Source organism: Apodemus sylvaticus, chromosome 9 (assembly GCF_947179515.1).
Source record: "Apodemus sylvaticus chromosome 9, mApoSyl1.1, whole genome shotgun sequence".
NCBI classification, from domain to species: Eukaryota; Metazoa; Chordata; class Mammalia; order Rodentia; family Muridae; genus Apodemus; species Apodemus sylvaticus.
This window is the reverse complement of record NC_067480.1, coordinates 35,074,038-35,087,287: the sequence shown is the minus strand read 5'-3', so window position 1 is coordinate 35,087,287 and position 13,250 is coordinate 35,074,038. Positions and strand designations below refer to the sequence as shown.

Here is a 13,250-nt window from a genome sequence, read left to right as displayed (position 1 = left end):
TACAAGACACGTCGGGGACATTGGTTGATAACTAGGTTACCAATGAAGGTATGGTCATAATTTGTTGGGGAGATCCTTCACATCTAGTCTAGCGCCCTCTAAAATGGTGGTGTTGATTTTCATATCGGTTTCCAGTGTGTCAAAGTCAAGGATTCTTCTATTCCCGATTCGTTATGTAAGCAGTGTGAATGTAATTAACTTGGTCAGCCTTAGACATCGAACCTGTTAACTCTCAAGAATTCAACTACAATATATGGGAACAGTCTGCTTACTCAAGCCAGCCCGTGAAAATCAAACATCTCTCTCTCTCTCTCTCTCTCTCTCTCTCTCTCTCTCTCTCTCTCACACACACACACACACACACACACACACACACACACACACACACGGAATGTTTTAGTTTCTTGATCAGCAACAAAGAGTTGGGGACATTTTGATATGTAGCCAGTTACATCACTGTCTTAAAATGGTGCATTTTATAGCTCTGGGTCTTCTTTGTCTCCCCTGCTTTTTGTCCAATATGTTCAAAGAATCTGAAAGCAACTACTGGAGAAAGAAAATCAATCGCTTTCATCTGTCTCCACCTCCCCCAAAAGCTGATTTTGTTCATTTATTTTTTTGTTTTGTTTTTTTTTATTTTTTTATTTTTTATTGTTTTGTTTCTGAGGAGATTCTTCATGTCTAGTCTGTGGAGGCCGGAAACAGGGCTCCAAGTGGACAGTTCACTTAAGCAATATCTGGCTTGAGATAATGAAAGGCACCTGTAAGGAAACACACGCAGCTTTTTAGGTCATGCTGGGACAATTCACAGTTAGGGGCAAGATCAGCTACAGGCTGACAATGTCATATTTAATACCACGGTATCAAAGGATTGAGACTAATATTTTTATTCCTGAGACAAGTTTGACACAACTCTGTGTCCTGGGCTTATCCCCATATGATCCTGGCGCTGACCTCATTAAGAACATGTGTTTCTAATGTCAGAGGTTATTTCATTTTGGCCAACCTCCATGTTTTACCTACTGACAATCCGGTTTTCCGTCCCAGCAATTAATAACTGCAAGATGTTATTGACATCAGTTAAGCAAATAATTACACAAGGGAGCCTGTGCTGTAGCAATCAGCTGGCTTTGCCACAAAACTGATACCGGGATGAAAGGGTTAAACATGCCTCCAGTTCCCCGTTCTCAAACAAGAGGTGATCTCTCTCCCTTCCAGGAGGAACTACCCCCTAGAACGTCCAAGGCTTACTTTGTCCATACTGCCCATACTGGTAGCCCGTGACAGGGTCCATACTGTAGCCTGCGGTGCTATAGGTGGGGGGGACAATAGGGTTGAGATGTGGGCAGACTGTCCACATTCTTCATATGTTCCAGTCTCTGACTGCAGCTGGCTGACACCGTGGTCGTGGGTTCCAGGCCCCCAGTGAGAGGAGAGAGAGCGTAGTCCGTCTGAGGCTGGTGCGGTACCCCACCGTGGTTGGTCAGAAGTCCCATTACCTGCAATGATGGGCAGAGTAGAAGTTAAAGTGTGGGCAAAAACAGATGGCAGTCCCAAACCAGTGCAAGATCTTGAAAGGCCAACTTTTATGTCTCTAGAAAGCCGTTGAGGAGCTTTTCTGAAGGCTTTGACCCCGATTTGAAGTGGCAGCCACATGACCTCACCCAAGATAACATCTGACGGCAGTTTCAGCAAAAGGAAGGGGAGGGAGAAGGAAAAGAAGGAAGGAGAGGAAGAAGACAGAGAAGGAGAGATTACACCATGTCCGCTGTGATAACATCAGACTGGAATTTCAAAAGAAAAGCAAAGAAGCAACAGTCTAGAGAGAAAAACATCTAATATAGTACATCTGGACATCCAAGTGATGTGTGTGTGTGTGTGTGTGTGTGTGTGTGTGTGTGTGTGTGTGTTTATGGGGATTGGATTCAGGGATTAGACATGCTGAGCAAGTACCACACAGTTACATCCCCAACCATGCAATTAAAAAGTCACTTGCATGTATTTGTATATATGCACATATGTGTGTTTGTACATGTATGTATATACATATACATTTGTGAGTGTTTATGTGTGTGTACATATATGTGTGTGTGTGTATGTGCACATGTATGTGTTTGGCACTCCTCCCAGCACTGCAAAAATTAAAAAATAAACTTAAGTCAAGTTTTTGTGTATGTATACGTATCCAACGACCTCCATGTCTCTTCTTACCAAGCTCTCTCTCAAAGCAGCTTCTCTTTGGTCCCTAGGTAAGCATCTAGAGATCCTTCTCCCCAATCTCCCCTTGTGCTTCCCTCATTAAGTCTACTATGTGGTTTCACTTTTCCACTTTGATCTGTGAGACCTAAGGGACCAGGTCTTTCTATGACACAAGAAAGTGACTTTCCCCAGAAAGCTACTGCAGAAGCAATCTATTAGCCAATCAATTGCTCCTCTTAAAAAAACAAACAATCCTACTACAGAAATATTTAAATGAGGTACCCCTGAGCTGTGCAACAGTCCATCAGGGACCTGCAGTTAAAAAAAAAAAAAAAAGCAAAAACACCCATGTTCTATTACAGTGGGGTTTGAAGCTACTCCCACACCCCCACAGAGCTCTCTTACTCAGACTGGAAAACAAGATCCCATAACTTCCTTTGGGGAAGGTTTGTGTAACTTTAGAAGTAAACAAAATCTTTAAGTGGATCCATCTTTAATGGTCCACAAGATAAGCATCCCAGAGAGCTGCCTGGGATTTCTCCCATCTAAAAGATCACCCCTTCCCTGCCTTCACTCCCAATCACTGACAGGAAGGCAGGTAAGAGCAGAACACGATAAATTCAAATTCTGAAAACCATCCCAGGGACCTAAATTTGTTGGCACTATGTCGCAAAAATGTGTGGAAAAGCCAAGCATAGCTTTATTGGGGGTTCTAAGCAAATGACCTGAACAAAATGAGGTGCAAAGCCATAGGTTCTCAGCCCCAGAAAGACAGGCACCAGCACAGGGTCCTCAACCTTCTGACACGGTGACCCTTTATGTAGTTCCTAATGTTGGGGTGACCCTTAACCATAAAATTATTTTGTTGCTACTTCATAACTGTAAATTTGCTATTGTTATTCGTTGTAATGTGAATATCTGATATGCAGGATATCTGATATGAAGTCTCTGTGAAAGAGTCATTTGAACCCAGAGGGGTTATGACCCACAGGTTGAGAAACACCGCCCCAGAGTACAGCTTCTAATAGGATCATCACCATGTTTATAAGTTTACAAGTTGTTTGATAAGTTCATAATGCTTATACAACTGTTTATAAGTTGTTTTCTTCATTTGAAGAGGCCGTGTGTGCTGTAATAAGCTGTGTTAAATAAATTCTTAGGAAAGGCCATTTTGACTCTATCAGTCCTGAAAAGAAAATATCCAATGGCACTGGATCAAAAGAAATTCAGTTTTAAATGAATGGTGATTCATTTAAATCTTCAGGAAGATTAAAAAAAAAAAAAACTCAGTTCACCACATGTGACTTTGAGAGAGAGATGGAATATATAGGTACAGTAACAGTTTCAGAGCTAAGGAACTTGGGGCAGAATTTATTCAAAACACACATGCATTTCCCTGAGCTAAACATGTACATTCTTGTGACAAACTTTTAAAAATCCCCTGCCACACATTTCTAGCTGCATAACTTTGAAGGAAAAGATAATATTTTTTTCCCAAGGGGAGGAAACAAAATGGGAAGGACTTTTGTTTGTTTGGGAGCGTGTTTTGTTTGTTGAGGTAGAATATGTAGCCCTGGCTGTCCTGGAACTCACTATGTAGAATAGGCTGGCCTTGAACTCACTAATATCCACCTGCCTCTACCTCCCATAAGCTAGGATTAAAGGTGTGCGCCACCATGACTGTCCAGAGTTTTAAACAGCTCTTCCCATGAGAAAAACAAGAAAACGGTATATGGAAAAAAGAGGGTGGGGCCAAAGGGTGGGGCCCAAAAGAGGGTGGAGTCAAGGGGTGTGGTCCAAAAGAGGGTGGAGTCAAAGGGGTGTGGTTAAAATAAAAAGAAACCAGTGTATGGTCCTGCTTCTGCTTCTGCATTTTGCAGCATTTGTGTTGGGGGAAAAATTAGAACAAAATTTCACTTTAAGAACTTGGGTTAGCTATTGGAAGACAGGAAAGACGGCTGTATTCTAGGACACCGGATAGACAGCCTTTAAGACTAAAGAATTTGCAAGGTGGAGTGGTGCACACCTTTAATCCTAGTACTCTGGAGCCAGAGGCAGGAGGACCTCTATGAGTTTAGACCAACAAGCCGGCTCTAGTTAGCAGTTTCAGACCAAGCGACACAGCCAGATCTTGTCTTAAACAAACAAATGAAGACTTAAATAACTGCTTCTGGTTTAGGAATACCCTTAGCTCCACAGCCCAATGACTGGGGTAAAGGAAGAAAAAGAACTTGAAACCAGTTGCCCTTGGTCCCTTTCGCTGCCTGGGCCAGCCCAACAGAGTGGCATTGTGGCACAAAGGTTGACTTTCACTGTGATCCTTACTACTTAAGGAATGAAAGCTGGGAGTGGAGACACCAGGGGCCTAAAATCCCGGCTCTCAGGAGGCTGAGGCACAAAGACTTCAAAATGAAGGCTTTCCCAAGCTACCCAGAGAAACCAAGTCTCAAAAGAGAAGGAGAACAGGAGGAGGAGGAGACAGGGAGAAGGAAGAAAAAAAGGCTAGTAAATAATTATCATTGTTTTTCTCAGTAATTCATATTGCAAAACCTCGAGGCAGTCACCATTTTAATAACCTGTCATTTTAAAATTAAAATAGAACTCTATGGGGGAGGTGAACATATCATAGAGACGGCACCACTTTCCCTTGACAGAATTCAAAACCTCAAATCTCCATGGAAGGGTCCTGTTACACTTTTATGTATGTTTCCTTAAAAGCTATTTTATGTTTCATGTGCATCAAGGGAAACTACGGAAACTTCTTTTATGCACAAGAAGTTAGCAAATAAGTTTCTTAACCCTCCCCCAATATGGTCATGGGATGCCACACAGCCCTTCACTCTTCTAAGAATGTCGCCAGTGTGTCTTCCATGCATGCTTTTCCTACAGCAACTGGTTGCTCGAAGCCTAAAATAAAATCCTCATTTGTTGTAAAATAAATCTTTCACCCCTCCCTTGTATCATTAATAATCTATGTCTACTACAATGCTGGCTTTAAAAAAAATGAGTATGGGGGAAGCACAATTGCTTTGTTTTCAAAAAATACTTTTGAACCAATTTGAAGGCTGCTCTATTCTGCCTTCCAGATGCAAATGCTGACCATATTTCTAGGAAATGACAGGTAAGTGATGGAGATTGACTAGATTTAAGGAAGAGGGGCTTCCTTAAATCAAGGTTCTATCCTAGAGGGGAAAGACGAGGGTCGATTTGACTGTGGACAGTATGTGCATACGCATTTGTGTCTGTGGACATGTGCATGCAAGGACAGGCAAGTGTGTGTGTGTGTGTGTGTGTGTGTGTGTGTGTGTGTGTATCTGTGTGTGTGTATGTCTGTGTGTGCATGTGTGTCTATGTCTGTGTGTGTGTATGTCTGTGTATGTCTGTGTGTGTGTCTGTGTGTGTGTGTCTGTGTGTATGCCTGTGCGTGTGTGTATGCCTGTGTGTGTGTATATATGTCTGTGTGTGTGTGTATGTCTGTGTGTGTATGTCTGTGTGTGTGTCTGTGTGTATGCCTGTGTGTGTGTATATGTCTGTGTGTGTATATGTCTCTGTGTGTGTATCTGTGTGCATGTGTGTGTGTATGCCTGTGTGTGTGCATATGTCTGTGTGTGTGTATGCCTGTGTGTGTGTGTATGTCTGTGTGTGTATGTCTATGTCTGTGTGTGTGTGTATGTCTGTGTGTGTGTATGTCTGTGTCTGTGCGTCTGTGTGTACAGGTTGATGGGAGTGTGCCACAGTGTGAGTGTGGAGATCAGAGAACAGCTTGCAGGAGTTGGTCCTAGCCTTTCACCATGCTCCTCCTGGCAGTGGGATCCCGGTCAGCAGCCTCTGCAGCACCTTTATCTACTCCCTGATCCCTCCCACTCTCCTGCAACTCTTGACTTCACATCCAGTTATATAACATGCCTAATCAAGGTACCGGAATTAATTAATTAAGACACTCTACTAACCACATTTCTGAGTAGCCCCTGCAGTGTCACCCAAGCACCATCCCCAACCTGTTTCCCAGGTGACCTTGAAAAGCAAATCCAAAGCCTTGCAGTTCTGGGCCCACACTTCTTCTTCCTCCCGTTCTCCCATTGCCCAATTTATTAGAGACGTTTCTCCCTAGCAGCTCAGCTCCGATCTCAAGTTTCAGGATTCTGAATAGGTTGTTTACATCTTGATTGGGAGATTACATGGTTCAGGAGAGAGCAACTCTTTACAACTGCTTCATGCCGCATTTCTCTTGAATTAATTTCCCTATTGTAAGATTAAATATAAAAGATAAAAAAAAAAAAAAAACCAAACCTATGGGCCAAATTAAGATTTACATTTAAAACGATGTGTCTGGAAAATATTTGTCTTGGCACAGACATTGTGGCTTTGCTGCCGTCCCTCCTTCAAAAATGCTCAGAACTTATCAGAGATCTAAAATGACAAAGCCAATTAGGGCGTGTGCATAGGCGCTTCTTTTAGCCTTAGGAGGAATTTATACTGCAGTCTTTATTCTTCATGCTCTCAAGTAATCAGGCATTCTTCTCATTTAGAATTTGACAACACACATTTAGTTAATTATAAAAAAAAGAAAGAGAGAGAGAGAGAGAGAAGCTTCAGTGAATTAGTTGTGTATGATGCACACAATTGTTCAGTTGTTGATCCTTTTAACCTTCCCTCCAAAACTCTACTGTGTACATATTTTTTAAGATGTGATTTGGCTCTAAAGTCAACTCCCCCTCCTCCCCCCCCCAAAAAAAGGGCTATCGAATTCCTTCTGCCAACACAGGTACCCCTGGAGTCCATTAATGGTTAAATCGTAGCAAGTGTACTTTTGAGGCCGCAAAGCCTCAATTTTAAATGATGCATGCGGCTCAGAAAACATCTTCAGATTCGAATGCCTTAGGAATTATTCTGCAATTGATTAGCATCTAAATAATTAGATTTGGGGTCCTGTCCGTTTGAAAGCTGTAAGAAAGAGAGAAGTGGCCTAAAGGCAGGGGTCTCTCTAGGGGTCTGCATGGCGACCTCTCACCCACTGTGAGAGTTAGGCAAAGGGGCAGGAGGACTTCTACCTAACTAGACAGAGAAGCATGGAGACCTGCTTAGCTAAGAACGGGCTTTTTCTCTTTAAAATCCTCAGCTTGTGGATTACACACAAGCAGCAGTGTTTAATGAAGGGTTAAAAAAAAAGACAAAGAGTGCCAGACACGTGTGGCCCCACTCCGTGCCATGGGGACTTTTCAAGTTCCATTTGCAAAGTGCACAGGAAGAAGTCCGTCTGTCCCGACTAAAGTCTTCTTCTGTCTAGAGACCAATCACAGACATCACATCAGTTTCTGAATTCCTTCCAGTACCTGTTTCTCAGTAGGCTAAAGTTGACAGTCGTGCACTGTTTAGTGTTTTCATTACTATTCTCCTTGCTTTCCTTTTGTTTTTGGAAGTGATGGGGATCAAGCCTAGGCAAGCACTCGGCCACTGAGCCACATCCGCAGCCAAGCGGATTTCTTTAAGGACTAATGAATGAAATAGAAATTGAGGCAATTAGCTTAGAAATGGCTCTCAAGGGGTACATGTACATGCGTGCATATGTGTGCATCTAGTTTACTTCTAGCCAATGATGAGCAGTCATGCCATTTCTACCTATCATCAAAAAAAAAAAAAAAAAAGAATTCTATTAAGAAAAGGTTCAGTCTATCTAGACAAAAAAAAAAAAAAGTCTGCTTGATAAACACAATAAATACTAGACTATGTTGAACCCACCCTGGACATAATAAACTTCTCATATGGTTTAATTCATTTACGCATGCCTGTATTTAATATGTTTTGGGACCATGTCTATAATTAATATGATTTATGAGAAAGGAACACTTCAATATTAGGGGATAAGGCACACATTTTTTTCCTTCTATGAATGAAAAATATAAGAAAATAGCTCAAGGAAAAATTGTTGGCCCATAGCGTATTCCCATGGACTGACAGAGCCCTGAGTAAACTTGGGAAGTTAATGATATCCTCTTATCTGACCCTGACACATTCGCAGCATGTAATTTACAGAAGCTCTGTCCGGGGAATCTTGACAAATGTTCCTGAGGATGTCAGGGCAATGTTCCATTCTAATGCAAAACAGATGTGGGTCAGACACCCTCATTCATCACTTAGCACAGAGTCTCCAACTCTTTCCAGGAGGAATAGCATTACCTGCTGTTAACTCTTTTCATTTCATGGACTTTCTCACAATCACAGGAGCCCTCTAAAGAGTGTGCTCCCAAACCCACCATCACTTAAGCAACCTGTCTGAGAACAGGACTGTGGAAGATCAAACATACATCAGCTTTGGTCTGTGACTGCTACAGGATATGTTTGCTAAATGCTAATTGACCCTTTGGGACTTCTAACTATAGAAAGGAAAATCTCTATGCTTGGGCATCCTTCGGGGCTTTGATGAGATGGCAGTTTGGAATTTCTCTCTAATTTCCTATAAACTAAACCTGCATTTAAGAAAATGCAGAGCGGATCCACCCTGATAAGCATCTACCCTTGCAAACTTCTCTTTACAGAACTTTGTACATAGCTCAACCTAAAACCCATAAATAGCTTCCAACAAATTGGAAACCCACATTGCCTGCTTGCAATGAGTTCAACTCCACCTCCTCAAGGAAAGGAGGTAGGAGACCAAGCTTGTATTCCCTTCTCCCTAAAACTCTTCCCTCCCCCCCCCCCCCCCCCCGAGCCTAGACAAGATGGAGGATGGCTTGAAACCTAGTGGTTTTGATCTTGGGGCTCTGTTTAGATCAGATAATTTCACCAAACTTCCCCAAAGTGACTAGTAAGGATCTTTTTCTTTCATTTGCCCCTTTATCTGTCCTACCTAAACATTAGTAATCAGTTTGTAGCCTTTTCTTTAAAATTGGTCATTCAGTTGTATTCTTATAAAGAGGCCGGAGAATGTGCAAAGGCAGAGGGTATATCCGACATTAATTAAAAACACATATTCACCTGTGCAAGAGTGAGCTGTTTTTAAAGATAAATGGGCCATGAGTTGGGTCTCCACCTGTGTTACCAATCATTCATTACTTCCTGGGAAATGTTCCTTTAAATGTAGATAGTTTGGCATCCAGTGCATTATAAATATAGTCATGTGATATCCACAGAAGCAGGCTGAACCTGAGCAGGGGTTTTCTCACAGAGGAACACAGGCAGGGGATCAGCTTCATGGAAGCTATGCATGAGCCTCAGAACAGATTATAATGGATTAACTAGAACTTTTTAAGAGCAAGTTGCTTCAGTGACACATGAGTATTTTGTGTGAGAAATAGGACTGTTGTTTCTTTTAAAAAGACACTTCTGTTAATTCAGCACTATGGAATGGCTGCACAGTGTCTCACAACAGCAACAACAACAAACCATTCCCTTCAACCTAAAAACACTACCTGGAGATCCCACAAAGCACACCATCTATGAATGCACCTGTCTATGAGTATGTGGGTCCATGGGTATTCTCATTCGTTTAGAGAGAGGACATTAAATGTGAGTGTCTTCCTCCATCAATCTCCATCTTATTTTTGAGGCATGGTCTCCCCTGGAGCCTGAAGCTCAGAGTCCAGTAGACTAGCTGGATAGCCTGAAGCCCCAGTGATCCTTCTGTCTCCTTTTCTCCTGCATTCTTCCCTTGGAACTGTGGGAATACGCCCTGGGTCCAGTTTCTAACATGGGTGCTCGGTATAAGAAGTCAGGTCGGAATGCTCATACAGCAAGGCTTTACCGACTGAGCCGTCCGTCCGTCCGTCCGTCCGTCCATCTGTCCCCAAACATCACAGTCTCATATGTTAAGTGAAGAAAGTTCAACTCCTCATGTTCCTCACTTACATGGGGAAGCTCAAAAACACAACTACAAAGAGAAGGAGGAGGGGGAGGGGAGGAGGAGGAGAAACAACAGTAAAACCCAGGCACAGCATTTTCAGAAAGCTGTGGGAGAATAGGCAGCAGGACACAGAGATGGATTATGGGTCTACAGGTCGATTTTGATATAAAAAAAGGTAACAGGATATTCTAATTATGTTTGTCAACAAATAACTGAATATTTCAAAGCTGAATGTTTCCACTGTGTCAGAGTAGTAGAAAAGCAGTTATGCTGATCTGAACACTATACATTGTCTACATGTGTTGAAGGATCACATAGTACCTCATAAAGAAAAGTGTGTTTTTCCAATGGTGCCCCCTCAGAAGGCCTCTCAGCTGCCTACCCCTTCCACTGGTCATCGGGACGTCACTAGTCTCAGAAATTCCAGTGTACCAACCTCAAGCTGAATACCAAGAGCCATTTTTAAATATTGGCCCCATACACTGAAAAATATACACCTTTGATGAAACCCAGACAGATTCTTTAGGGAAGGAAAAAAAACAAAAAACAAAAAACAGTACACAACTAATGACTGAATCAAGTCTTCTGTGTTTTCGACACAAAGCATACATTCAGCCCCTAATTGAATAAATATGCAAGTATTCAGATTTCTCTAGATATTGCCATTTTGCAAATGCAGTAATAAATTAAAAGCTTTACATCGCATTCCAAGCACATATAAAGGGTTGATTCAGACCATAGGCCTTGCACGAGAACCTAGCATGGCTCGTCTGCATACTGTTCGCTGCGAAGACAAACTCTTTATTCTAGTAGCATAGTTATAAACTAAACGATCACACTCAATTTTTCTTTTCCTCTTCAGTGGTTAGAGGAACTCAAATGAGGCTAAAAAAGACCATGGGCTGCTGTCTAATTTGTTTAACACACAGAAGGACAGACAGAGCTGACAGAATGGCTATTTATATCAAGTCAGTAGACATGCACAAAAACAAATTCAGCAGAAAAGGTTTGCCTGTGGCACTCTTAGGGATCATGATTCCTGATGCAGCCAATGGCTACTGTGTCCCCTCTGTCTATAACAAAAAGGAGATTTGGGCTAACCCATTGTTAATCACAACTGTCCACATCTAGGTAAGCCAAAAGGCCACACTAGAGTCACTATAAGCCAGGATGCTCCTCATGTTTTTAAGGACAGGGACCTCAACCTGTAGAGCCAAATTCAAGGCACCATGTCAGTCAGGGACAGTTTGTATGGATTCAGCAAAGGAATTAACAGCAATAATAGTCACCAGGGAACGGAAACCCCCTACCCCCAGCAGAATGTGGATGGCTGAAAATACACAAACGTCTTAGAGCTCTTCTGGCGTAGCTGAAACGGGTTCGTTTATTATCGTAAACAGTCTGAAGTCATTGTAAACATGTGGGGTCTCTCAAGCCCTGGGAATGAGCTCATGGGCTGCTTTAGAAAAGAACCAGAAAGGTATGGAGGCTTTGGAGAGCAGCCGCTCTCGAACGGAACGTGTCTCCATCCCCACTTTGTTTGACACCCAACAAATCTCTTTAATCAAAATCACCTCCTCTTTCTTCCACAGATGAGTTTCTGGAGAGTGTGGAGGAGGGAAGGGGCTCCTTTGGGAACTGGGTTGGTGTGACAGACCACCTGCTTGGCTGGTTCTTTGGAACAATTAAAGTTGAGCTGAAGGCACAGGATTGGATCAGCAATCTGCACCTCAAATGTGCAAGGTGAAGGGCTTATCAATAATACCAGCTTCAAATAGCTTCTGAACGTGTATCCGAACCGTTCAGAAGGAAACAGTGCTCTTGAGGTGAGAACCAGCTGTGCCAATAGATGAAGCCTTACTGTGTTTACCTGAAGAAACGGCACAAAGGGAAGAGGGCAGAAACTTTCTAACAGCAAAGATTTTCACTAAAACAGATGACGCAGAAAAGCACCTGTCATAACTAATTTTTAATAGCTTATCTTTAACAGCCAAAGTCCATCCATATAATAAGCTCATTTGTGGCAAGTTCTTCTTTATATCTTAATGGACAAACCACCGTCATCCTGCCTTTGCCACTAAAGCACGTAAGCCCATGCTTAGCTCTGTGGTCAAAAGGAAAATACAAGCAGAATTAAAAGCAGTCCTGACTTTAATGTATACATATTAACACGTAGCTGCTTCTCCCTAATCAGTTTCAGCATTAACAAATGTTTGTCCAAAGAAACTGTATTGAGTGATTGAAATCTAATTTGAAATGGGACCATGATAGTCTAATACATATATGCATGAAATGGAGAAACCACCTAATAAGCATGGCTGACACCAAATATGCAATTTACATACATTACACACTAATAATCGCAATTTTAACATTATTCTTTCAAAGCAACTGGATGGGAATTTGAGGTAAAGGCTTTCATTTGTGAAATGTGAACAAGAACAGAAGTGGATCCTGGCGTCTTGCGTCCTCAGTCACCACCTTGTTAGTGTAAGAGACTCATTCACTCTTTCTGGTTGTGTGTCAGGCCTGGGATCGCAACGCTACAACCATGTGGCAGTTCAACCAGACTTAGACGGATAGACAACAAAGCTGATGAGCTCCACAGACCAACTCTTTCTTCCGGAGGTGCTGAGTCCTGAGCAGACTCTCAGGCTGGTACACAAGTCTTTATGAGAATTTTTCCCCCTCAGGAGATTATCCATGAAACAGGACAGGTGTGTGCGTTATTCCATTACATCTTATCCAAGACCTGGACAAAATTTGAAAGGTGGCCTCTGTGTGAAGCTCTGACCTCGGGGGTCTGTTAATAACAGTAAATGTTCTCTAAAACAAAACGCTTTTTTTTTTTTTTTTTGTAATTTAAGCCTATTTTCTTATTTTGTCATTGGTTTCACTCATAAGCCAAAATGAAACTCTGCCCATCTGCTCTAAACATAAAGTGTGCTCATAATGACCCAGATTTATACCAAATGTAGTTTTAAGTGTTGCTGGAGCGGGTCTCAGAATTTATGACCTCTGAGGTTGCAAACAGGACTTCCTCCTTCTACGAAGGAGAGGACTTTAAACTGGGTGTAGGAAAGCCTCTTGCATATCAAATGGCTCCATAGGAAAAAGAAAAAAGAAAAATGCCAATGATATGAGAGTAAATGAATCAAAACCATATGGATCAAATGTTCCCTAAAATACACAGTTTGAAAAATTATGGAGA

At 42.1% G+C, this 13,250-nt stretch overlaps 1 protein-coding gene across 1 annotated transcript in view; it reads right to left on the bottom strand.

The window, feature by feature from the left end:
• Positions 1-1,231: 1,231 nt before the first annotated feature.
• The window catches only part of Pax3 (paired box 3), a 94,943-nt gene continuing 82,924 nt past the window's right edge, over positions 1,232-13,250 (bottom strand). Inside the window, 2 exon segments of the mRNA XM_052192941.1 lie at positions 1,232-1,324; positions 1,326-1,499. Of these exon segments, the coding sequence (XP_052048901.1) occupies positions 1,232-1,324; positions 1,326-1,499 (267 nt within the window).